The sequence below is a fragment of the Cydia strobilella genome, chromosome 15, assembly GCF_947568885.1.
Source record: "Cydia strobilella chromosome 15, ilCydStro3.1, whole genome shotgun sequence".
NCBI classification, from domain to species: domain Eukaryota; kingdom Metazoa; phylum Arthropoda; class Insecta; order Lepidoptera; family Tortricidae; genus Cydia; species Cydia strobilella.
This window is the reverse complement of record NC_086055.1, coordinates 14,073,994-14,101,612: the sequence shown is the minus strand read 5'-3', so window position 1 is coordinate 14,101,612 and position 27,619 is coordinate 14,073,994. Positions and strand designations below refer to the sequence as shown.

General features: G+C 38.0%; 2 protein-coding genes across 3 annotated transcripts; both read right to left on the bottom strand.

Moving 5' to 3' along the window:
- Window positions 1–250: 250 nt before the first annotated feature.
- LOC134747629 (zinc finger protein 836-like) lies at window positions 251–15,707 on the bottom strand. 2 transcript variants are annotated; one of them, XM_063682233.1, is made up of 6 exons: window positions 15,555–15,707; window positions 14,541–15,431; window positions 8,908–9,025; window positions 7,027–7,624; window positions 6,196–6,362; window positions 251–1,951 (listed from the first exon to the last, which is right to left on the bottom strand). In XM_063682233.1, the coding sequence occupies exons 2-6, from the start codon at window positions 15,418–15,420 to the stop codon at window positions 1,453–1,455; spliced, it is 2,262 nt and encodes a 753-aa protein (XP_063538303.1). In that variant the 5' UTR covers window positions 15,421–15,431; window positions 15,555–15,707; the 3' UTR covers window positions 251–1,452. The 2 variants fall into 2 exon arrangements, with proteins under 2 accessions (XP_063538303.1, XP_063538304.1); XM_063682234.1 differs by having other exon boundaries at window positions 8,908–9,022.
- A 2,359-nt stretch (window positions 15,708–18,066) lies between these two features.
- LOC134747645 (chymotrypsin-2-like) lies at window positions 18,067–27,451 on the bottom strand. Its single transcript, XM_063682251.1, has 5 exons — window positions 27,328–27,451; window positions 22,387–22,624; window positions 21,047–21,281; window positions 19,922–20,107; window positions 18,067–18,262 (listed from the first exon to the last, which is right to left on the bottom strand). The coding sequence occupies exons 1-5, from the start codon at window positions 27,377–27,379 to the stop codon at window positions 18,116–18,118; spliced, it is 858 nt and encodes a 285-aa protein (XP_063538321.1). The 5' UTR covers window positions 27,380–27,451; the 3' UTR covers window positions 18,067–18,115.
- Between the last annotated feature and the right edge of the window lie 168 nt (window positions 27,452–27,619).

Genomic DNA, 27,619 nt, shown 5'->3' with positions numbered 1-27,619 from the left:
GCGACCCCTTTTTTAAATATCTATCGTTAAAAAATAATCACAATTATTTTGCAGTGGCGCTAGTGAGCAAGTTGATGGGCTATTAATTATTTTGAATGCTTTCTCACCTTTGCGTTTATTATCTAAATACTCAGATTCAGAATGTCGGTTAATTCCGAAAATCACCAATGATTAATACATTGACTTTAAAAGTCAATTTTCGGGAATTACTAGAATGCACTTCACGAGTATGTACGAAAAATAATAAACCGTGTATTTGAAAACGTTTATTAAAAAAATTATACATATAAAACAAAAAAGAATCCTATGAAGAATCAACTTTGTACAAAAAACTTTTAAAGTTTTAACAAGTAATAAATATATTCAAAAACAACACCTACTTTATTCCACAGATTTAATCTAAATTACTTATAAGTAGTATCTTAGTTATTAAATAATACATCTACTTAACCATAATTAATCGTAACAAATGAAAAAATGTTTTTTTTTTGTTTTTTAACTACTAAATAAAAAGGTAAGGCAGCACTTTGGAAACTCTGCCGTCTAGAAAACAAATATTAAATAGAATGTGCACCTGCTTGCACAAAATATAAAAAAAAGTCTTCGAAATCACATTCTGCTAATACACTCTTAAATTACGTAAACAAATACCAGTTTTAATAATACTTCATGATTTCAGTCTCGATCTCTCTAAAATACCTACCTAAATAAATAAAATCATAATACAAACTTAATTTTGCGGGTGGTAAAACTAGGAACCTAGGAACGAATCTTACAACAAGTGATTTGATTTATTGAAACCACCGCGCGACGCTAGCGCCACAAGAGAGAACGATATAACTTTGGTCTAGTGGCGTTTCTAAGAACTAATTCCTCATCTAGTTCCTAGATGGCGCTAGTTACACTGGAATACTTACAAATTTTTAAATCCTGTAAATAATAAATGCCGAAGGACTGTTTAACTTTAACTTGATAACATGAAATACTTTGGCTTAAAAATCAACTAGATATTGTACTTATTATCCTCCAATCGTAATAACGTTTTGTTTGTTAAGGAGTTGATTTTTTTGGCGAATTCATACCATAAGGGTTATTTTGTTATAAAATAAAGTCTAAATAAATACTTTTTCTGAGATCTTAGATAATCAAAGAAATAATCATAGATATACATAAAAACTACCCAGGTAGCAAAGTGACGTCATCGACGTCATAATGACGTAATTATAACGTAATAATGACGTCGCTGACGTCATAATGACGTATTAATGCTATTAGGGTACTCTATAGCGGCAAAACATATTTCATACATATTTCCTATCTAAAAACGATACGCTTTTTTTGCAGTAACAGGGCAGAGATATAAAATACAGGAATAGTAGTAATTAATTCTAATTCGAACATATTCCTCCTAATTGTATCTCGAGAATCCTCAATTTCTTTCATAGGACCAGCCTATTTTGGCCACAATTTTTTAGCGGGAGGTATCTCAACATTATGCACTATTGAGCAATGCTTCTTCAACTCCGTATACTTCCTAAACTTCGAATCACACATAAGACAGTCAACAATCATCTTCCTCACATTATGTACCGACCACTCATGGTCCCACTTTTCCTTTAGAGTTTTAACATAGTTACAGCAGAATCGGCATTTAAATTTGCTTAGAGTGTTCGCGTGCGCGCATTTGATATGTTTGTTCAACATCGATTCGAAATGAAACATTTTGTGGCAGAATTGGCAGGGTATAGGTGCGTTCTTGTTATGGTATTCCATGTGCTGTATTAGCATACGTTTAGAGTTGAATTTGCGACCGCAGAGATCGCACTGGAGGTAGGTTGTGCCGTGGATTTTCTTGTGCTTGGAGAAGTTGCTGGAATCACTGAAGGATTTGTCGCAGAATGTGCATTTGTAGATGGTTAGTTTGGCGTGTTCGCGTAGGTGGGCTTTGTACCTGAAAATAATAACTTGAGTTTTGAATGATTCACGGTTAGTTTCACTAGACTTATATTGACCGGGATATAGACCGTGATTACCTTTTGTATTATTTGTGAGCTCCCGATATTTCGACGCAGTTACATGCATCATGTTCACGGGTGACTGAAGATAGCGGGTGGGTGTCAAAGTTGTGTAGACAGCGCTCTGTCTACCAGTGTTGGCCGTAATTGTTAATTTTAATTAACCATTGATCAATTTTATTAACCATTAGTTCCGCCATTAACCAATTGCATTAAAGTTAATTCGGATTAAAGTTAATTCGGATTAAATTTTTGAGACGTTAATGGCCATTGAAGTTAATTCGGATTAACTTTAATTCGGATTAACTTCAATGGCCATTAAAGTTTCAAAAAATTAATTAGAATTACTCTCAATTGCATTAACGTCTAATAAAATTACATTCGTGATATTTTAAAATGAGACAGCAAAATGACCCTGACTGAACCCTGGCAGTAGTAGCAGTACCTAGCAGAATTCTGGTTTGGTGCAACACAGACATACGCGGTTTTGGTCATTTAAATCGTCTTGATGAGCACTTCGGAGAGCCGTACCCATGATAGAGCTGATGCTGAACCCTGGCAGTACCTAATGGATCTAAGGTTTGGTGCAACATAGGCACACGCTGTTTTAGTCATCCGACTCGTCTTGATGAGCACTTCGGAGAGCCATACCCATGATAGAGCTGATGCTGAACCCTGGCAGTACCTAATGGATCTAAGGTTTGGTGCAACATAGGCACACGCTGTTTTAGTCATCCGACTCGTCTTGATGAGCCCTTAGGAGAGCAGTACCCATGATAGAGCTGATGCTGAACCCTGGCAGTACCTAGTGGATCTAAGGTTTGGTGCAACATAGGCACACGCTGTTTTAGTCACCCGACTCGTCTTGATGAGCACTTAGGAGAGCAGTACCCATAATGGAGCTGATGCTGAACCCTGGCAGTACCTAGCGGAACTAAGGTTTGGTGCAACATAGGCACACGCTGTTTTAGTCATCCGACTCGTCTTGATGAGCACTTAGGAGAGCAGTACCCATGATAGAGCCTTAGAACCATAGATCCACTAGGTACTGCCAGGGTGCAGCATCAGCTCTATCATGGGTACTGCTCTCCTAAGTGCTCATCAAGACGAGTCGGACGACCTAAACAGCGCGTGCCTATGTTGCACCAAACCTTAGATCCACTAGGTACTGCCAGGGTTCAGCATCAGCTCTATCATGGGTACCGCTCTACTAAGTGCTCATCAAGACGAGTCGGGTGACTAAAACAGGGTGTGCCTATGTTGCACCAAACCTTAGATCCACTAGGTACTGCCAGGGTTCAGCATCAGCTCTATCATGGGTACTGCTCTCCTAAGTGCTCATCAAGACGAGTCGGATGACTAAAACAGCGTGTGCCTATGTTGCACCAAACCTTAGATCCATTAGGTACTGCCAGGGTTCAGCATCAGCTCTATCACGGGTATGGCTCTCCGAAGTGCTCATCAAGACGAGTCGGATGACTAAAACAGCGTGTGCCTATGTTGCACCAAACCTTAGATCCATTAGGTAATGCCAGGGTTCAGCATCAGCTCTATCATGGGTACGGCTCTCCGAAGTGCTCATCAAGACGATTTAAATGATCAAAACCGCGTATGTCTGTGTTGCACCAAACCAGAATTCTACTAGGTAGTAGGTAGGTACTGCTACTACTGCCAGGGTTCAGTCAGGGTCATTTTGCTGTCTCATTTTAAAATATCACGAATGTAATTTTATTAGACGTTAATGCAATTGAGAGTAATTCTAATTAATTTTTTGAAACTTTAATGGCCATTGAAGTTAATCCGAATTAAAGTTAATCCGAATTAACTTCAATGGCCATTAACGTCTCAAAAATTTAATCCGAATTAACTTTAATCCGAATTAAATGGCTAATGGTTAATGGCCATTAACCTTTTTAATTGTTAATTTTTAATGGTTAATGGCATTAGCGTTCGGCCAACACTGCTGTCTACCCTCATTCTTGCGCGTCGGCTGCGTTCACTTTCAACGTTACCAACGGTCGCATTCACACTTGTTGGTCCGGTCGCGTTCACACTCGTTGGTCTGTCCAAACACACTACACTCACGGTGTCACTACGCGTGTTTGATTCGGATATCACTGGTTTTTTACACAAACAAATCACAGGATTCCACACATTTGACAGTTTAAACCCATCTTCACGATTGAAATTTTTGTATTTGTGAATTTCAACGGCTTCTCTTACCAATCTTGGTATATAGTGGCGTTCTGTCGAAATGACCTTGGGACTATGCAACTCGATCCAGTGATTTGTACCCGACTCAAGGAGATGCTGAGCAATAGCTGACTTGCGAACGTCATTGTTCTTGACCGCAGCAATGTGTTCTTTAATTCTGCAGGCAATAGTGCGTTTGGTCTGCTCAATGTACGAACTACCACAGCTGCACTCAACTTTGTATACACCAGGTTTTTCCAGGGGAAAATTGTCTTTAGGCGACCGCAGAAATTGTGCAATTTTCCTGTGCGGGGTGAAGATAGTTTTTACAGAGTAGTTATTTAGTATTTTTGATATCTTGTCTGTCACACCCTTGACGTACGGCATAAACGCTGGCTGTCTCTCAACCAACCAACAAGTGTGAATGCGACCGTTGGTAACGTTGAAAGTGAACGCAGCCGACGCGCAAGAATGAGGATAGACAGAGCGCTGTCTACACAACTTTGACACCCACCCGCTATCTTCAGTCACCCGTGAACATGATGCATGTAACTGCGTCGAAATATCGGGAGCTCACAAATAATACAAAAGGTAATCACGGTCTATATCCCGGTCAATATAAGTCTAATAATAACTTGTTTCAATAATCGAGATTAAACTATCGTGAGACATATTTCAAAATATTTAGATCAGTACGATTTCACTCACTATTATTTTTAGTCGCTTTTGGCGACATGTTTCGGATGTTTTTGTTCGGAGTGCACGACGTACAACCCCGCCGCGGACACTCGTGCCTGAGGAAGGATTCCCGAAGAATCCGAAACATGTCGCTAAAAGCGACTAAAAATAATAGTGAGTGAAACCCTACTGATCTAAATATTTTTAATAACTTGTTTATTGCAAATCCACACATAAATCCCTATTAATATTATAAATGCCTTGAGTCCCCGGCAAGCTCGGTTCTCCATACAAACGTAGTTACGCTCTCATTTTAAAACGACTAGCTAAGCTAGATTGCTCTGAAAAAAATACAGCGAATTTGTTTTTCATACAAAACTTGTTTTTGCTCTATTTCGTTTGTTTTATATACAAGAGGTATACAAACTAATTACCGAGATATAGCTCACGTCATTGTATGTGCAAAGTTTCATTACAATCCAGATGCAGATAACTAATAAATTTCGATTTTCGCGTTTCCCGGTAGGCCCTCTTACTGGTATGTGTTAAAATTGTTGTATATCAAACGGTGTCGCCATCTACACGAGTATAGTATGGCGCCTTCTTTTCGAGCATAAAATTTTTCTTGATTCTCCGAGGTAAGTACGTTTTTTGCTTAGACTTTATTTACATCTTATACACTTCATCGATCTTTGGCTGTACGTACGAAAGCTAGTAATATTGTACGAATATTACCTGTCAACTTTACAATACAATACAATACAAATTTTTATTAGGTCTCCCTTCTCAAGCACTAATAGTGCGGGCAGTATTAGTGGTTGAGAAAGGAGACCTAGGCTCTCCGAAACATGTCGCGCGAGTGACTAAAACAAGTGAGTCTAAACCGTAAAATGATTTAATGTTAGTATGTCTCACAACAGTTTAAATTCGATCAAATTTTTATTGTTTGAATGTGAGTGGTTATAAATGGTGGTAGGGTTAGTATTTGGTTACATCACAATCAGCCAGAACTTGGCGTACAATACTCTTGACTCTCTTTTAGTGAAGGTCTCCGCCTTCAAGTCCCCGATGCGGTCGGAAAAGGTAAAATTTACGTACGAAACTTGCTTACAATCCTTATTACTAGATTCTGGCGTCAGCTGATCATCGGTGGAGGTTGAGTTATAAATCTCTTTGCTGGCCTGCGAATCGAACCTCCACTGATTAATATCTGCCAGAAGACGAAGCCAAGTAGTAAAAACTATACAAACTAACTAAACTCAAACTAGAGCAACTAAAAGGGTTTTGTATACGTCTAATGATTATTTACCTGTCAATTTTAGAGAAGGTCTCCGCCTGACAGACCTCGCACTGTATATTGAGGGTCCCGTTTCTGTTGACGGGTATCTTGTCCAGGGTGCTCTTTATGATGTGTTCGATTAGATGACGTTTCAAGTCGCTGATGCGATCGAAGATCTTTAGGCAGACGTCGCATGCCTGGAGTGTGAAAAAGATAGTTAAAAAAACCGGCCAAGTGCGAGTCGGACTCGCGCACCGAGGGTTCCGTACTTTTTAGTATTTGTTGTTATAGCGGCAACAGAAATACATCATCTGTGAAAATTTCAACTGTCTAATTATCACGGTTCATTGGATACAACCTGGTGACAGACAGACAGACGGACAGCGGAGTCTTAGTAATTAGGGTCCCGTTTTTACCCTTTGGGTACGGAACCCTAAAAATGAGATAATCAGGCCAATTCCAAACGTGCATCTGATATCAAAACGATATTTAAGTGATATTGGTACATGTATAAAACAAAATCGCTTCCTGCTGTTTGTCTGTCCCTATGTATGCTTAGATCTTTAAAACTACGCAACGGATTTAGATGCGATTTTTTTTAATATATAGAGTGATTCAAGAGGAAGTTTTATATGTATAATACATCAGCATTGCACCCGTGCGAAGCCGGGGCGGGTCGCTAGAGTATATTATAAGAACCGCAAAATAATTTATTTGTCAAAGAGAGCCGAATTTCAGTATGGCCCACGTGACCGCCACGTACACGATGCGGGGACAAACGGGAATGATTTATATGAAGCGCCTATTCCCATCTGCGCCCGCGGGGACAAATGGGAATACACTATATAAACAAACTCATACCTTTTTACACTTCTTGTACCGCCTCGGCTTTTCCTTCGATCCAAAAATCTCATTCGACATAACCAAAGCTATAACAGAATCCGCCCTACGAATATCCTCATCCTTCACACTGTTCACTTCAACCGACAACCCTTCAACTTCATTCGACTTCAACTCCAAATCTGGCTTCTCCGTAACATCTGACGTCAATTGAATAATATCTGATTCACAGGAATCATCATCCATAGCACTTAAAGTATCAAAATCAGATAGATTCTCGTGCTTTTTCTCGTGCTTTTTTAGATCATTTCTTTTATCACTTTTAAAGTCGCAATGCTCACACATGAATATACAATGCGATTTAGCTACATGAGTCCTCAGTCCATCTGGCGTAGAATAAGTCTTTGAGCAATACACGCAGCCGTGTTTGCGAGAATGGATCTTATTGTGTGCACGTAAGGTGAATTTTGAGGCGAACACTTTGTGGCACTTGCTGCATTCTAGCTCCGGGTCGCCGTGCGACATGCAGTGTTCCTCGAATTTCTTTTGCGATTTGATGTTTTTGCCGCACTCGGTGCAGAGGAATTTGATTTCGCCGACTGTTCTGCCGTCGTAGGTACTGAAAAAAAAAACCGGCCAAGTGCGAGTCGGACTCGCGCACCGAGGGTTCCGTACTTTTTAGTATTGTTGTTATAGCGGCAACAGAAATACATCATCTGTGAAAATTTCAACTGTCTAGCTATCACGGTTCATGAGATACAGCCTGGTGACAGACAGACGGACAGCGGAGTCTTAGTAATAGGATCCGGTTATTACCCTTTGGGTACGGAACCCTAATTACAATCTAACTACAAAAAAAATTATAAAGTAATTGAGCAATATATAGGCCCTAAGTATACACCGTGTCCAATAAGTCCGATTACACATCTTTTTACCTTGGCTCTAATTACAGGCCATAAAATTATTATTTTAAGTCAAAAGTATGTTGACGTTGAGGGTGGATCTTGGATGCCACATGCTTATAAAAACGCAAAGTACATGGCAGTTCATGGGACACACGCAGAGGCAGCACCCGCCAGGATGTAAGGACTATTGAGTTGATGGGATCTAAAAAGAACTAGGTTATTGGGTGAAAGCGATGGACTAAGTAAGCTATGGGATAAAAAACCGGACGCCTGCCTAATAAAACTGTATGCAACTTTATTTCCTGCAGACGGTGACTCGCCCTCACAAGATGGGCCCCCACAAAAAGTGACATCTAGGATGGCTCAAAGGCAAAATCGGTGTGAGCGGCTTAGGGGTGTCGAGAGGCTGTTAACAGCCACTGACACCTGTACCATGGAGTAACTTATACTAGAGCGGTACTGTCATAGTAAATTTTGTAACCCCAGTAAATTCACTGCCATCTGTCGACACACTTTAAACCTAAAAATGAAGATTTATAAAAATACGATAAAATGTATTTAAATATGGATAAATGTTTTTTTATTCGCATTAATTATTTTTATGATTTTGACCCATGTTCTTTCACTGATATGCGTTAAAATTGTTAAATAACAAACGAAACCGTCAACGCCATCTATACGACAGTAGGCCAAAGCTAGTAGCGCCCTCTGAACAAGAATCAAATTTTCTTGATTTTCGAGGCACGTTTTTTCCTTAGACTGTATCCATCTATTACGGATTTATATCTATCTTTGCCTGTACCTTATTATTATTATTGGGAGCCTATAGTCCCACTGCTGGGCAAAGGCCTTCCTCCACTTTATCCTGTGCAGTATCTGACAATTCCTTTCAAAAGGAGTCTAACTCGTCTCGCCATTGCCGACGCAGAATCCTCGTTTTGAGCTGGACTGCCACTCTAACCTCAACCTACACCTAAGTTTGGGAAAAGCTAAATACCTGGGGCCGATGTGGTCTTCAACCATATGCTGCCTGAACTCTATGATCTGGTCAAAGATCTGCTTGCATTTGTCGCACTGGTATTTCTTCTGACTAGGGTTGCTGTAGTTGGGCTCTTCTGAAAATTATAAATAAATAAATATTAGGTGACACCTTACACAGATCAACCTAGCCCCAAACTAAGCGCGATTAAATTTCATTATTTGTGATGTTTTCAAGCAAAAGGTCGTCACCACCACATTGTCGCGTGTCCATAAGGTCGATTTCAAATTGAAACTATATTGAAATAGCGCGTTATTGACAACTGACAGTGGAATACAATTCCAGGGTCTACCCTACGGCTAATTGGTCGTTCAACCTCCGCGCCTGTGCTCCTCTCGCTGTCCAGCGCTAAACGCCGGGCTGCCACTACGCCAGGAACGCCAGACCAGGACAGTAACATCCAGCTACACACCGATCCAAGTGCCGTCACCAAAAAGGCTAACGACCCACGCGTTTAAGCCCCAATAAAACACTATTTTTGTAGCCTAGGCCTTGTCACTCATCTGCCCTAGATACCTAACGCAACAAGTACCCTTTTGGTTGAAAATGGCACATTTTACCTTTTTCCGACGTTTCAACTAGGTTTAGGTTTAGTTATGAAATTTAATCGCGTTAGACCCGGTAATGACATTAATTGTGTACAAAACGCGAGAGTTTAAATTGTTATATAAGCGAAGCTTGTACTATAAATAAACTATAGATAAATACATATTTATATAAATAGAAAACACCCTGACTCAGGAACAAAATATTTGTAAATATTTATCAATACGGTTTTTACTCACTATTATTTTTAGTCGCTTTTGGCAGCCAAAAATAAATATAAATAAATATTTTGAAATATGTCTCACGATAGTTTAAGTGCCAAAATATTTGTGTTCATCACACAAATAAATGCCCTTTCCGGGATTCGAACCCAGGACGATCGGCTTCACAGGCAGGGTCACTACCCACTAGGCCAGACCGGTCGTCATATTTATAATTAGATATGTATTTATGCAAAGGTCAAGGATAGACAATAATAAGTTATTTGATTACTTTGCCACACATGTGGATAAAATGCAACTTTCTCTCAGTTTTTGAACAATCAAGAGAGCAAAATATTTATCAGTACGGTTTTTACTCACTATTATTTTTAGTCGCTTTTGGCGACATGTTTCGGATTCTTTGGGAATCCATCCTCAGGCACGAGTACCGTACTGATAAATATTTTGAAATATGTCTCACGATAGTTTAAGTGCAATCAAGAGAGCCTTTACCAGCTGTGGTGTGGTGAAAAATAATGTTTATTTGTATAACACAGGTGATATAGAAGTTTCTTAATATATAAATAGAACTCTGCGCTTTACCTTTTGACGTACAAAACAAGTGGCGCCATCTAGTGACAGATTTGAGAGTGAGTGAAAAGAAAAGGTGGGTACGATTTTAAACGGAGGCGAAAAGGCAAAACGTGTACTGAACCGAGACGACATAATATTCTTAGAGAATAGAGAATTCATTTATTCATGGTAAATTACATTTCATACAAACGTATTACAAAGAAAAAGTATATTTAAAATAAAATGAAATGAAATGAAATGAAATTTAAAACAAAAAAGTATATACCTAGTTTAGCACGAAGTGGTCCCGCCTTAGCATAATGCTAACCCTAAAGTCATCTTATCTTTATTATTAAATTAGTTAAAATTATTTTATTATTTATCAGTTTTAAATAAACGATACAAGATTATTTTACTAGATTACGTATATCGAGGGAACAAATAAAATGATTTTATGTTCTTATTTATTTTTGTTTTTAAGCCGTCAAAGTAATATTGCCGCTCGAAAAAGTTTCATAAATTAATTATGCTTTGGTAGTTAAACTTAAAATTAAAACAAGTCTTTCAGAATCGTTTTATAGCCCTAAAACCTACTTACCTCTATTTTTTATAGTTTAAGTAATTTGAGTTTGTGGTTACCTATATCAAAAAAAATAAGTGGCATGATTATCTGCTAAATAAAAAGTCTCAAGTAACTTTTTTGTCTATTTCTGTTTATAAAGAATGGGAATATACATATACCATATACCTGCACCAAAATATTAATATCTAAATTTCAACACAACCCACAAGATAGTTGCTGAATAAAATAAACCTAAGAGTACTTTTAATAAGGTTCACTATAGGATGGATAAGAGCACCTATAGCACAATCGGATTAAGTCTCACCTCGAAATCCTTCCAAAGATATTAAATTTGGTATGTATGTTAATTAAAGGTCTCTTTTTCATGTCCACACTATTTGACATTTGGGGACCTCGAGGAATCGCAGCCATCTTGGAAAAAGTGTACCATCCTGTGAAAATTTGCGTTTTACTCTAAATATACCCTCTCTATGAAAATATGGTGTAAGGCAACATTAAAGCTTATTAAATTCTACACAAAAAAGTTCTAGATAACTTTGCGGAAAAAATATATCTTGTTATAGAAAATAATAGCTGAATCCAGATTTAGCGCTTATACCCTTTCAGGGGATATTCTCTTAATATGAAACTTGGAGGAATATGAATTCCACTTTTGTCTATACATTTGTACACGTTCTACTCCAATATCAACATTTTACTCGACTGCGACTTAAACAGAAAGTAGGGTTATGGGTTTAAATACTGAAAATCAGTACACCCTGTAGCTCAGGATACTGGACGGATTTTTTTAAATAACATATCGGTAGATTCCTCTTGCCCTTCACAATCTGTTTACACCTGTTTTATTAAAGAAAGATTAATAAGGCCGCCTTGAGAGGAGGCCGAATAGTAAATCATATTTTTACTTCTAGCGCCTAAACTATTGAGTGGATTTTAATATAATAGACATCAGTAGATCCATAATTGGTACACGAGTGCTATGCAATACAAATTTACTAAAATAAATGGAGGAAAAATGTGTAAAACTTGAAAATGTGACTACAAAAACAGATTTTAGGTCTTAAATGGGAATTTATTTTATTATTATATTTATTAGGTCTTAAACAATAGTGACAGTAAATGGCATTTGACACTGACAATTTCAGGGATCCCTGTTTGCGTGTCATAAAATTGGAGCTTCGGGGACCACGGGGAACAAACGCCATCTTGAAAAGTATAAGTCTTTTTTCGTTTTTCTTTTTTTCACGGAATATCTGGGTTTAATGTGAATACTGTGTATGGCGAAACGAAAGCTTATTAAGTTCTACACAAAAAAGGTATAAAACACCATGTCCCTAAAACGGAGCTTTCTTCTAGAAATACGGTTCAGAAGTCAAAAGGTTATACTTAATCATCTCCTACAAAAAATTATTTTAAGACGGGTCAGAAAAAAATACTTGTATAATTTTTTTACCAATTTTTGGAACACAAAATCATTATCTACCCAACCACGAATAAAAAAATGTGTGAAAACTTGTAAGCTTCCCTTGTAACTTGTAAGCCTTATTTCTAGAAAAAGGCTTCGTTTTTGGGACATGGTGTCGTATAACATTTTAGTGTGGAATTTAATAAGCTTTCTTTTCGCCATACACAGTATTCACATTAAACCCAGATATTCCGAAAAAACAAAAAAAGACATACTTTTCAAGATGGCGTTTAATCCCCGTGGTCCCCGAAGCTCCAATTTTATGACACGCAAACAGGGATCTCTGAAATTGTCGGTGTCAAGTGTCATTACTGTCACTATTGTTTAAACCTTATTTATTTATTAATTTTTTTTTTTTATTATTATTCGGAGATCCAACAGCTGTTAACATGTCTATAGGTTTTATAAATATGTTACAAAAAGCCAATTACAGGTTCTCACCAGTAGCTACATATTAACAAAAACAATTGGTGGTTAGCGCTATTGCACGATTCCTACATTTACACGCCAAAGCTATAGTAAACTCATAATTCGAAATTAACTAAAGAAGATACACAAAGAAAAAGAAAAAATACAGCACAATGAAATTTCAATAAGGCATGCTCACCTAAAGAACTCCTCCGTCAGGATACGCCGCACAATTTGGATGTTGCTGTTGAAAATATCAATGTCCTGCTCCCTCGTAAGTTTATTTAGGCATTTACTAGCACGTATCAAAAAACTGTTCTGTCTGTAGTTACGCGAAGCATTAGGAACGGCAAGGGGTCGAAAATGTCTTGTGGATTTGGATGGAATACTGAAAGAGAGTTTAGCCAGCAATTCAGGGCAATTAACATTTCCGTTTAAGATATTGAGAATGTAAACTATGTCTGAGATTTAAGACCTAAAATCTATTTTGCAGTTACATTTTTAAGTCTTAAACATTTTTCCTCCATTTATTTTAGTAAATTTGTATTGCATAGCACTCGTGTACCAGTTATGGATCTAATGATGTCTATTTTATTGAAATCCACTCAATAGTTTAGGCGCCAGGAGTAAAAATATGATTTAATATTCGGCGTCCTCTCAAGGTGGTTGTATTGTGTTTTTTTTTTAATAAAACAACTGTAAACAGGTTGTGAAGGGCAGGAGGAATCTACCGATATGTCATTTTAAAAAATCCGTCCAGTATCCTGAGCTACAGGGTGTACTGATTTTCAGTATTTAAACCCATAACCCTACTTTCTGTTTAAGTCGCAGTCGAGTAAAATGTTGATATTGGAGTAGAACGTGTACAAATGTATAGACAAAAGTGGAATTCATATTCCTCCAAGTTATATATTAAGAGAATATCCCCTGAAAGGGTATAAGCGCTAAATCTGGATTCAGCTATTATTTTCTATAACAAGATGTATTTTTTCCGCAAAGTTATCTAGGACTTTTTTGTGTGGAATTTAATAAGCTTTAATGTTGCCTTACACCATATTATCATAGAGAGGGTATATTTAGAGTAAAACGCAAATTTCTCCAGGATGGTACACATTTTCCAAGATGGCTGCGATTTCTCAAGGTCCCCAAATGTTAAATAGTGTGGACATGAAAAAGAGACCTTTAATTAACATACATACCAAATTTAATATCTTTGGAAGGATTTCGAGGTAAGACTTAATCCGATTGTGCTACTATAAATTTTGTGCAAATCAGATATTTACTTCTTAAAAGCTTCTTTTTGCAAAAATATTATGACTCAAAAATAAGAAACACCAAAAAATAACAATGTGTTTATGGTATTTCGTTACTACACTTATACCACAATATTGACTAATTTAGGATTGATGGGTTGTTTTCATTCAGTTGTTTATTCCTATAATAACAAAAAGTATAATAAGTTCCCATGCAAATTGTCAAGCTTGTAATATAAACTTTATAACCTTCTACTAAACATCCTATATTTTGAATTGAATTAAATAGAAACTTGAAAATCAAATGGACCAAAAGTCCAAAAGCAACAATAGAAAACTTGTAATAAAAAAATTAAGTGTTTTACACTGTCTTGTTCAAAACATTTTGAAAATGTATAAATTGTATATACAGATGTCAATCACAATGAATGAATTTCATCAATTTATTTATTTATTTATTTTTCGATCAATTTATAGATTGTAATAATGTGGTACGTCCCACAATAAAAAAGGAAAAAAATATTAACATTTATTTTGAAAATGGTTAGAAAATATTCACTCACCATACACAACTTGTGAATTAACCTCCTCCTTCACCGAACACACCAAAAAAGGATCATTCATAGCAATCTTCTGTATGGTCTGTCCATAATGAGAATCATGACCCAGAAACAATATGGTCTTCCGCTGCTTAGAAGATGTTTGAATGTCCGATGACATCAATTGTTTCAACGCTCCATTGTCACTCGGTATATCAATGTATTTCCGTTCCTCTCTTACTCTATTCTCATTCTCCTGTAGAATCTCCTCAGGTAATTGGGAGAGAAACACACCACACTCAAACTCGTCTTCTTCATATAAATTGAAGTTAGGGTCCGTTGTGTTCTGCTGAGTACTCGATTCACTAACTTGAACTTTTCTGAACTTTTTATGTTCAAATTCGTCTGTCGGATATGTTGGAGGCTCTTTGTTATAATTATAAACATTTTGGGTTATGTATGTGTTGTGTTGTTCAACAGTTATGTGGTTAGTTCTAGTGTTATGATAGACTGAGTAATGCTCTTGCGGATTTGTGTCATAATGATTATACACATATGGACTCCTAGCTGGATCTATCCATACTTGACTCTGGTTGTACGCATCAGCTATCTGGTTTCCCGACTCATCAATTAGCACAGGTATTAGGTCATTATCATTATACTCAGTAGGAACATTTTCCTTTGTTTTGTGGCTTATATTCATATCATAACTGTCAATCAACTTCACATTACAAAAACCTGAATAAATACACATTTCGTTCCCTTCAGTATCAGGAGAGGAAATATTCATCTCAATAAATACATTATCAGAGACTTCACAATTGGTTTCCAGTGTAGTGCACTTTTTTGGGAGCAACAGTACAGGGTAACTTTGTGAATTCATAGTGGCGGTACCTTGGTCCATCTTTCAGAAACCTAATAAAATCAGAATAAAAACATATCGTGAACTACCGCGATTAACTTAATTTTCCTAATTGAAGGTGTTTTAAAGAATATATTTGTAATTTATATAGTAAAATGCAGGTAAATTTCACTTACCACGTGTCTGGACGGTGCTTCGCTCGAAGGGGTAGATAAAGAAGAGATGAGGATTTGAATTTCGAATGGAAGGTAGGAAAAACTGAGCTACCCTCGTATTTCGTCTTTTTGTTTAAATACATTATGCCACTTGAGCCCTCACAAGTTCCAGTTTAATTAGTCAGCAATAAAATAATGAAAAACCCGTCCTAAACCCTGAATGTATATTTTTATACAATTTCAAACAAAAATTTTTTGTTTGTGTAGGTTTGAATTTCACTTCATCGTTTACATCGCTCCCGAACAAACCACATTTTCGTTAATTCTGTAGTTAGATTTGCGAATTGCATCCTTATTACCATGCAGCAACTCTTGTTATGGTCGTAATACTCGTAAATGACCGGCATTAACACGAACATCTGACTTTCGTTTAGAAATTATAAACGTCAAACTAGATTTACCACTACCATCGAAATGTAAAGATTCTAGTCTACCGGCAAAAATAAGAATAAAAATAAATGAAATGAATGTTATTTTTTAACAACTTAAGGTATAATTGTTTATTGTCGTGTATATGTATTCAAAAAGTGATTTTTGAAATCGGTAATAAGGGAAATCGTGCGAGTTATGAGGGCATCGACCAAATGTTTTATAAAACATTAAACTTTTTGATCTAAAAACAAAAAGGAATGATTAAATTTAGGCGCAGCAGCGCTAATTATCGTATAAAGACAACAATAGAAATAATGAACTGTTTACTTGTGAAGGACGCAAAGATAATGAGTAATCACAGGTAAATTCCCATGAAAGTTCATCATAACAGTGCTTGGAGTTAACCAAACCAAGTTCATGAATATCTCAGTGTATCTATTGGTCCTAGGTCTTCTAGGATTATCTATGGGTAAGTTTCTTGATTCAAACCTTGATGCAATATGACTTATTGTGCTCCAAGGAAACCACCAATCGATTTCAAAGCCCATAATATGCCGTTTAAATAGCAGCATTGGGGGGGACAGTCCTCCTTTGGGGAAAACTCGGCTCCGCGTTCGGCTCAGCATTGCATCATTTTTAGGGTTCCGTACCCAAAGGGTAAAAACGGGACCCCATTACTAAGACTCCGCTGTCCGTCTGTAAGTCTGTCTGTCTGTCACCAGGCTGTATCTCATGAACCGTGATAGCTAGACAGTTGAAATTTTCACAGATGATGTATATATTTCTGTTGCCGCTATAACAACAAATACTAAAAAGTACGGAACCCTCAGTGCGCGAGTCCCACTCGCACTTGGCCGGTTTTTATTTCAAACTATGTCGTGTTACATATCAAATGAAAGAGCTCATTGTGAGAATCTCAATTTTTTTTATATAATAGAATTAACAGTTTAGAAGTTATTCGAGAAAATAGGCAACAAATTACCAGATAAAGGGGGGGGGGGGGACTTTATCTCCGAAACTACTGGGTCAAACATTTTGAAAACAATACACAAAATAGTTCTTTACCTATTGATGACAGGAAAACCTATTAGAAATGTGCAGTCAAGCGTGAGTCGGACATTATTACTTGGTTTTTGATCCGACCCCTACGGGTTTTTTAATGACATTCCACTATTGGTGAGGATGTGCTGAAGTAGGTCAACAAATTCCGTTATCTGGGGAGCACTATAGAATCAAAGTGTGACCTTGACGCTGAGATCAACAGCAGGATCGGTGCTGCAGCTGCAGCGTTTGGAAACCTGTGTTCCAAGGTCTTCTGCTCGCACGATCTAAAATTGGCTACCAAAATTTCTGTGTACATGGCGATCGTGCTGCCAAACCTTTTATACTCTTCCGAGACGTGGTGCGTGTACCGTCATCACATTCGTACCTTAGACCGGTTCCACCTCAAATGCTTACGTAAGATCATGAACATCAGATGGTCAGACCGAGTGCGAAATACCGAAGTTCTGCAACGAGCCAAGGTCGGTGGAATAGAGGCTTACTTAATGCGTCGACAGCTTCGGTGGTGCGATCACGTATCACGTATGGCGGAGGAGAGAGTGGCGAAGCGCATCTTTTTTTCTGAACCAGAGGAGGGTAAGCGGAAACCTGGCGGACAACTCCTCCGATACAAAGATGTTCAGAAACGAAACATGAAAAGATGCAACATCGAGCCCTCTCAGTGGGAAGGTTTGGCAGCACAGGGTCCTGAGTGGCGCAGGCTGGTGCAGGACAAAGTCCGCGATTTCGAGGAGCAACGCTTAGTTGACCTCGACGCTAAACGCGACGAGCGGAAAGCACGCCAGCCTGCTTCCATTCATTACCACTATGTGGCTGGTGTCCTCACGTGCTCTCAATGTGCACGGGGGTTCGCCTCGAAGATCGGCAACGTCAGCCATATTCTGGCGCACGAGCGCCGTGCTAACTGTAACAGTTAGCTCGTAGTTACTAGGAGTCGAAGTGGTCGCCATGGTCGAAATCGGCCAGAAGGATCATACATATACTCATCCAGTCCACCGACTTACAACTTAGTACCTACTATGTAGTAAAGTACAACAAGTGCTATTCAAACATGAACCGTTTTATTAAACCAATAAGGTCGTTATTGTTTACACGGCATTCGCGAGTATCCAGTGCCTATACGCGCTGACGCGTACGAACATGTCTGGTGCGCCGACCGCACAAGGGAAGCCCCACGAGACGATGCCGATCTGCTGCTGGTTGTCTGTGCGCACTAGCGCACTGCCGGAGTCGCCCTAAAAGAAAATAAGGTTATTCGGTTATTTTAATTTTAAATAAGTATAAAGCTCGCTCCAGACGACGCGGCTTCGCGCCGCGATTCGCGTACGAGTGTAGAGGGCCCTTAATATAAAAACCGGCCAAGTGCGAGTCGGACTCGCGCACCGAGGGTTCCGTACATTACACTATTTAAACAATGTATTTTTTATGTGAAACGTAAGTGAAAGGTAGATTGCGGTTTACGATTTATGAGTTTTATGACGTATTAAAAAAAACTACTTACTAGATCTCGTTCAAACCAATTTTCGGTGGAAGTTTGCATAGTAATGTACATCATATATTTTTTTAGTTTTATCATTTTCTTATTTTACAAGTTACAGGGGGGGGGGGGACACTCATTTTACCACTTTGGAAGTGTCTCTTGCGCAAACTATTCAGTTTAGAAAAAAATGATATTAGAAACCTTAATATCATTTTTTAAAAACCTATCCATAGACCACACGTATGGGTTTGATGAAAAATTTTTTATTGAGTTTCAGTTCCAAGTATGGGGAACCCCCACAATTTATTGTTTTTTTTTCTATTTTTGTGTGAAAATCTTAATGCGGTTCACAGAATACATCTACTTACCAAGTTTCAACAGTATACCTCTTATAGTTTCGGAAAAAAAGTGGCTGTGACATACGGACGGACAGACAGACAGACAGACATGACGAATCTATAAGGGTTCCGTTTTTTGTTATTTGGCTACGGAACCCTAAAAAGGGTGAAGGTGGCGTATTTAAACATTTGACGGACTTTAAGGCCTCATTCTCACGAGCGCTTTTGCAACACGCATTAAAAAAGCGTTTGAATGACACAAATGGAAACATGTGTATTTAATAGTATTTATTTACACGATGGCGGTAGCGCTTTTTATCAAGCGTTGTTGGATTTTCAACTTTAAGCCTTGGTCTTTAAATCGAATTTAGCGTGCGGGCAGATTCAAGCACTTTTGAAAACAAAAAACGCGTTGAAAAAGCGCTCGTGAGTATGAGGCCTAATGGTTAGCCGCGCCATAGCGGCTCAAAACTGATCGCGAGAAACCTCAAGAAACTATACCTTAATTCAGCAATGGCGGAATGGGTGAATGGTGGGCGTGGGCGAGTTCTGTTATTACCCACCGTGGACGTTACATTCAAAAAATACTAAGAAGAAGAATGAAGAATGAACTCACATTACAATGTCGTGTCCGTGAGAGTGAAAGCAGGTCTCTAGGATTGGATTAACGGGAGGTATCTCCACAATTGTATAGCAACTTGAAATCTATCGCGCTCGCCACGACATTGCGCGACTGGCTTCGGCTAAGACGAAAACCATAGGTGGAAGGTCCGATCGCCGTCTTTCACTACAACCTATGGTTGTCGCCTTAACCGAAGCCAGTCGCGCACGTGGCCAGCGCGTAAGGCTGTTTTCTCTGCTTTATCTACGCTTGACTTTTTTAGTGTCTAACTTACACCCAATCGTCCCCAAATAGACGATAGAAACGACAACCCCACAGCGGTGGGGTGAGAACCACAATAACTTTCAAAGCCGAAAGGCGGATAAAGCCTCTCATACTCTCTAGAATGGAGGGTATCGAAAGAAACACATCATTATCTTTAGTGTAACCAAAGGAAAGCTAAGAAAGAACTTACGTTGCAATTGCCGTGTCCGTAAGAGTGGAAGGTGCAGATTTCGAGAACAGGGTCAATGGGAGGTGCGTCCACTTTGTGCTGTTCCTTCCAGTCTATGGCTGCTCTCTCTACTTCATCCACGCAGAGCTGGTTGTCCATGGTTTCCGTGTACAACTCCAGGAGCATGGTGGAGAGAGCGCCTCCTGCCTGTAGAAGTTTATTTGATGTTTTAAATTCATGAGTGAATTTGTTAGAAAATAAATCTGTCAGTTTGTGTCTGTTTCTTGCTATAAAAGTATTAACACATAGTGGGACATATCCCACCGCCTGTCATGGTAAAAAATCAGCGTTTTCATAAAGTATCATGCGAAATATGATATTCAGGGCGCGCCTCGCGCTCTCCATCAGTGCCGGGCGTTTGCGTCGTCCTCATGTCAAATAGTCGGCCGAACCCCTACGTCACATTAGCTGTTAATAAATTTAAAAAATATGTAAAACGTAAACTTATCTCTAAAGCCTATTATAGCACAGAAGACTACATGAATGATGAAACACCGTGGGATTGTGATTGAAAACAATTAATTATTTATTATTGTGTTAATAATGATGAAATTGATAATTCAATGAATACCTATATTAGGTAATCTGTATTTTTGACATTTAGATTTTTATTCTAGAAAGTTTCTAGACTAGTATTTTTTATACAATTTTGGTGTTTGACGATCCTTTTGTGAATTCTTATTATTAAGTTTGACATATCTATAATAATTCAATGTTTTTTAAGAATAATAATAACTGCATCAATAAATTGCTCTGATATTTAGATTAAGGTAATATTTAAAACTTGACAATTTAAAAGTGCTTGTTGCTAGGTCTATTTGAATAAAGATTATATTGACTTTGACTTTGTTAGTGGTGTCTGACTTACTTTACTCTTTGGTGGTGTGCTTCGCGCGCTCCAGCCGGGCGCCTTCTAATAATATAGTTATCTCTTGAGGAATGGGAAATCTATCTGACAGTTTGGGGTATTTGTCCATTCTTGTAAACTTCTTGTACCCCGTTGCCACGTCTAAACACACAGCAGTGTGTCAGCCAAGTTCACGAAGCAAAAAAGAGATACACCGGCCGTGGGCTATAAAAACTTACCCTAATCCTTCCCCATCCGGCAACCCTAGCGGCAACCCCAGCGCCGGCCTCCTCGAACGCCAGCGCCACAGGCCTCACGGTGCTCGAGTACACGATGTCCGTGGTGGTCACCAGCAGCCCGATGTCGTTCTTGATGATGTCCGACACGTAGTGCTGGTGGGTGACGTTGTGCCTCAGGGAGTACGTCTGCCCGCCGAGGTTCCAGCGGTTGGTGCCCACGGTCACGCGAAGAGAGCTGGAAAGATGAACTCAGGGCTCAGCAAACTCTGATTTCTACTGTGGTTGGCTGTTCTTCTCAAAAGTTTGCCGACCCCTGAACTAACTTAACTCTGTAACAACAGAGGTATCTACAGTGTGCAGATTTTATTCTCATCTTCGGTGCTCTATTGATTCCCCGAGAAAAAATAAGACTATTTTCGTTACGCAGAAAACGATTCACCGACGGGTCAAGGGCAGAGTGACGTTCGGTATTCGGTAGGATTTCATTACGCATAGAATCACTACGCAGATTTTTTTTTTCATTCTCAAGTGTAAGCGCGCATTTATCAGGATTAACAGCATTGTCACAAGTTATACACAATGAAACATATTATTTATACATACTTCTTGGTTCATGTGAATAGTGAAAGGAGATAAACAAGTATTACAGCAAAATCTACTATTTAAATTCAGATTAATAACATTTGGAACCTATGAATAACACATACGAAAGACCTACAATAATCAGCTGATATAGTCAATGACCTATTATTATTATTTTTTAACCCTCGGTACTAAGTGCCAAATCTTGAGTCTGGTTACTATTACCGATGGTAGAAAATGGCTGCTTAATGTCTTAGAATCACAGCCTGTCATTACCACGGTAATAGAAGACTCGTGTTTTTTGGTTTCAATCATTATTTTATTAAATACAATGAACTAAACTGAGTTTTAAAAGTTACGACGCTTAAAGTTTACGACACCTCCATATATATAAAATACTGAAATACTCTCGGTCGTAAGGGGCTTTGATATCCTTAATTTTTTAGAGTTATCGAAAACTACCTAACTACCCACGGTAATAGGGCGCCTTTACCTTTATATATCAACAATATCAACATCCCTACCACCATATAATAATTTTAAAATTTACATTATATTTTAAATTTTGGAGCAAAGTAAGCCCATTTTACGGTAGTGTATTATGGCTCTTCTACACGATGGCCCAACGTAGGCCAATCTAAGGGGCGCATTTATGCGTTAAAGGGAACAAGTGATATTGCTATCTCATTCCAGCGCATAGCAGCATCCCTTAGATTGGCCTACGTTGGGCCACCGCGTAGAGGAGCCATTATACATACGTAGACAGACTTCCAAAGCTAAAGGCAGCTTCAATGCAGTGCGCGGCCGTGAGCACGAGCCTCTGCCCAATGACGGAGCCCCCGCACATGAACGAGCGAACCAGCAGCCCCTGTGTCATAGCCACCATGTAGGGCACGCTGTCTTGTGGCGCTTGTGAGCCGCCCACGATCCGAGCGCTCGAGTCCGTGTGGTCGAAGAAGATGGACAAGTCATCTGGAGTTTGGAGGTGGGGTAATGCTGGAAAGAGAAAGGATTTGTCAAAAGCAGCAGGGGGATTTTGTTTCGCTTCATGTGGATAGGTACCTAGTTTAAATTGGGCTCTTCGGTGACTTAGCTTACTGCACCGCTAAGATGTAGGTTTAATGTACATTTACTGAGAATGTTTGTGCCTAAGTATATTTTTATGTAACAGGTATCTACCTAATTGTGTTGTGCAATACAGTGTATTTTGGCACGGCTGCACGAGAGCAGGATGTAACCCCACATTCGCGTAAAACATGGTAGTAAATAGTGTTGAAGAACACCTTATTATGTGTGATGAAGTACGCAGCGTACTACGTAGGCGAACAACACGAGAACGCGAAGCGATGCGGCGCGGGGTGAATCAATCCTTGAATACCTATAGAAATGTCCTACGTAGGCGATCTCATTGGGAACGCGAACGCCGTGGGTCCGCCGCGCCGCTTCGCTTCGCGTTCGCGAGTTGTTCGCTTACGTTACTAAGACGCAGCGTTAGGAGTAGGTACCTATGATATTCAGGCTGTGAGTTTTGTGAGTAAATAAATCGGTATTATTATAATTTATATCTTATAATGATGCTAAAACCCAGTTTGTTGGTAAATAAAATGGTTGCCGTCTATGTATTACCTACTTACGATAACGAAATAATATATTTGAAAGGTTATCAATGATAGACTAATTTGGGTTTATTTCGTTTTTATCAACAGCTAATGCAGTGTCAGTGTTACTTTGGTGTTACCTATCTATCGATTACGCGACGGCTTAACAAAAATCACGCTTGATTATAATTCTGATTTGACTGATTTGTAATTTAAGATATAAATAACAAAACACTCAATAATTTTGGAGTCGTGACTTTGTCTTTACAAGCAAGTTAAATTTGACCTGAACTGCTATAACTTTTGCTGACTGAACTGTAACTTTGGCTCGTAATGTTGTACCAAAGATAGATATAACTCCGTAATAGATGGATACAGTCTAAGGAAAAAACGTGCCTCGAAAATCAAGAAAATTTGATTCTCGTTCAGAGGGCGCTACTAGTTTTGGCCAACTGTCGTATAGATGGCGTTGACGGTTTCGTTTGTTATTTAACAATTTTAACGCATATCAGTGAAAACATAGGTTAAAATCATAAATAATTATTGCAAATAAAAAAAATCATTTATCCATATTTAAGGCGCTTCGCGCAGTTTTTGGCCAAAAACTGTTACTTTTTAGAGCTTATAACTTCTAAATGAGTCAACCAAAAATTATGAAAAAAATATATATGCATCTTCACTCTATGGACAACAATCGCAACATTTGACTTTTTTCCTGAAATTTGTAGTTTCACCGAAAAAAAAATAACACGACAGGCCGTTTTGCGGCTAACTTTGCTTATAACTTTTAAACGGCTTAATCGATTAAAATTATTTTTAAACTAACAAATATGTTTTAACAGGTTCTACAAATGCAACATAGCTTTTCTTAATCAAAAAATATTTTCTTAAGAAATCGAACGTTTTTCCGCATTTCATGCGTATGCAGCCTGAAAATGGCGTGGCCGGCAGTCGTGTGCCAGCTTTGAGACGAGGAGGCTGTGTCGCTCGTCGCTCCGTGCCTTCCTTGCACTATGTTCGCTTATGCACAAGCAAAGTGCTATAATATCGGAGTTATTGTGGCCAAAGAATAAATAACTGCAGAGCGCTGATTTGGTTGCGACGCTCATTAGCGAGCGCAACACGGTATTTTGCGGTCTATTACAATGAATGTAATGATAATATCCGTATATATTATACTATAATATACGTATGTTTGAGAAAACTTCATTTGAAATAAATAAATAAATGTTTTCTAACCGACATATTATAATGTCATTCAAGTTTTACGTTTTGAATAATGTTCCATTCCATCTCGAAACAATAAATAATTGATTTAACATAAGCTACCTATTACCTATTACGTTGTATGTATGAATAGTACCTGTTAAAAAACATTGTTTTTGTAGTTTAAAAATAATTTTAATCGATTAAGAACTAGCAAAACAGCCTATCGTATTTTTATTTACGGAAAAACTTACTATTAAGTTTATTGTTGGTTTAGTTAAGTAGTAATTAGTGTTAAATAGTTTAATTGTAGTTATGTCTGTAAATTTTTCATGGGTGATGCTTGCCTGTTAATAAACGTTTTATTATTTTATTATTATTTGTATCTCCTTCTGCATTTCAGTAATTATTTCATTGGGTCAACTTGGTGTATTATGTCTTCTAAATGGGTAAACAAAAAATTATGAAAAAAATATATATGAATCTTCATTTATTGTTCAACAATTATAAAATTAAACTTATTTCCTGGTATTTATAGTTTTACTGTAATAAAAATAATAAAACAGGCCATTTTGCGGCTAACTTTGGTTATTTTTACTAAACAACTAAATCAATTAAAATTATTTTTAAACTAACAATAATGTTTTAATAGCTGACGGTCTTTCCACCGCGATACAACCGGCCGACGATTTGTTTTATAAACAATATCATCTAAACTACCATCTGACAAAGTATGAAATGGGATGCGATGACTGAAAAGATTTTTTTACATGTTCATTTGACCAGCTGACGGTCAGCCGTGATACAACCGGCTGACCATTTTTTTAATTCACAATAGCATCTAAACTATCATCTGACACAGTATCAAGCGGGAGGCGATAACAATTTTTTTTGCGTGTTTCGGTGGCTGCCATTTCTCAACCCATCAACGGAGCGGCAGCTGACGTCCACAGGGGTTCATCATACATAGCCGTTAACCACTAAAAAAAAATGACTGCAAAGCGCTGATTTGGTTGTGGCGCGCTTGTAATAAAAACCGGCCAAGTGCGAGTCGGGGTCGCGCATATTACTCAAATTAAACAATTTATTTTTTATGTGAAACGTGCGTGAAATATCTTTAATAAACCCGTAGGGGTTGGATCAAAAACTAAATAATTAAGTCCGACTCACGCTTGACTGCTCATTTCTAATAAGTTTTCCTATTTTGTGTATTTTTTTTTTAATTTATACCCAGTAGTTTCGGAGATAAAGGGGGGGAATGCTAATTTTTTGCCTATTTTCGTGAATAACTTCTAAACAATTTAAAAATGCTTTTTGCTAGGCCTATTTGAATAAAGAATATATTGAATTGAATTGAATTGAATTGACTGTTTATCCTAAAATTATAAAAAATATACATTTGAGATTCTCACAATGAGCTCTTTCATTTGATATGTAACACGATATAGTTAAAAAATTTTTTTTATTAATTTTCTCTTTTACCCCCCAAAAGTGGCCCCCGTGTTTAAAATTAATTTGTTTACGTTACATGTCCGTCTTTGGGTCACAAACTTACATATATACACCAAATTTCAACATAATTGGTTCAGTCGTTTCCGAGAAAATAGGCTGTGACAGACGGACAGACAGACAGACAGATGCACGAGTGATCCTATAAGGGTTCCGTTTTTTCCTTTTGAGGTACGGAACCCTAATAATGATGATATTCCCACGTAATGATTGAGAAAACTTCGAACTTCGAAAAATAACACATTTGTAGTAGTTTATGAAGCTAGTAGGTACTTTAATTTTATAAGTTAACTATTATTGGCATTATTTATATTTATTTATTACGGATAAAAAAAAACTGTATAAAATAAACGCACTGTACGCCTCAATTTAGTACATACCAAGCTTTAGCTATAAATCTTAATCCGTCGATTTGACTTAGGTATTTATTTGTAAGAAACAGATAAAACACAAATTAACTAATTGAGGCTTGTAAAGTATAATGCATAAGGGAATATATTTTTGTTATAATTTACGACCTCCACTCACGCATGAACTACTCATATTCAAACAACAAAATATCTGCAAAAGATACACAAATAGGAGGTATAGCGCCAAATGCCGCGCGCCTCTGGGCTGTAGGTTATTCTTTGAACCTCGTTCCGCCGCAGTCGCCGCACCGAGACGAAATTCACGTACGATCGCAGTGAGCGGGGTGCGGGTACAGAGACGCTGAGACGCTCAAGGCCAAATCAGCGAGAATCGTCTTAAATACATTTTATCGTATTTTTATAAATCATCATTTTTAGTTTTAAAGTGTGTCGACAGATGGCAGTGAATTTACTGGGGTTACAAAATTTACTATGACAGTACCGCTCTAGTATAAGTTACTCTATGGTTTTACTTACATCATCTAGTGAGTGAAATTTTTAGTAACAAAAAATAAGACATGGTTGACCCCCCTAAATTGCCTTACGTACTAAATGAATGGCGCTTTACAGTGATCGCGAAGCGTGCGCTAATGTCACACCTCGTAGGCGTACAGGGAAAAATAATAGCTGATTTTACTCTCAAGGAACTCATTTTCTTTAAAGAGAAGTCGTAGAATGTATGGGTTCCCTTACATTTCACGACTTATCTTTCCGCACAGACTAAGGCCTAAGGGTCGGTTGCACCAAACTGTTTGTCATCGTTAAAGAGTTCGCAAAATTTTATTGTAAGGAAAGTTGCATAGTATACCGCCGCCGGGTGACTTTGATCAGCATTTAACGATGACAAAGAGTTTTGTGCAACCGACCCTTAGTCTCACGAAGTTGCACAACACATTTTACCCTTTGTGTTTTAAAACTTGACTGTATAGAGTACCTATGGATATAAGCTTAAAGTAATGAAACAAAAAACACTTACCTAAACTCCCAACGAAGAGAGATATCAGCAAAATTCCGATTTTGTACGCCATTATGCCTCCTGAATTCTACCCGCGTCTGTTTTGGGGCGATGCGACCCGCCATTTATAACTTTCGATATCTAATTATATCTGGCGATAATCCAAATACTTGATTTGTAATCAATAACATGACTTTATTAAATTTTATCATATCTTTTTCTGAATGGAAAGTACAGTCAAGTGTAAAAATATGGGTGCAAATAACTTAATCAAAAATATGTGCCAATAGTTCTTAATTCGCTGACATAAGAG

Coding starts and splice junctions, on each gene's coding strand:
- LOC134747629 (XM_063682233.1), bottom strand. CDS start 15,420: ATGGACCAAGGTACCGCCACTATGAATTCACAAAGTTACCCTGTACTG. Junction 9,026..14,540: donor TAATTCACAAGTTGTGTATG/GTGAGTGAATAT, acceptor TATAATTTTCAG/AAGAGCCCAACTACAGCAAC. Junction 7,625..8,907: donor GAAGACCACATCGGCCCCAG/GTATTTAGCTTT, acceptor TTTTTTTTTCAG/TACCTACGACGGCAGAACAG.
- LOC134747645 (XM_063682251.1), bottom strand. CDS start 27,379: ATGGCGTACAAAATCGGAATTTTGCTGATATCTCTCTTCGTTGGGAGT. Junction 22,625..27,327: donor TCTCTTCGTTGGGAGTTTAG/GTAAGTGTTTTT, acceptor TTCTCTTTCCAG/CATTACCCCACCTCCAAACT. Junction 18,263..19,921: donor ACGGACACGGCAATTGCAAC/GTAAGTTCTTTC, acceptor ATTTTCTTTTAG/GGCGACTCCGGCAGTGCGCT.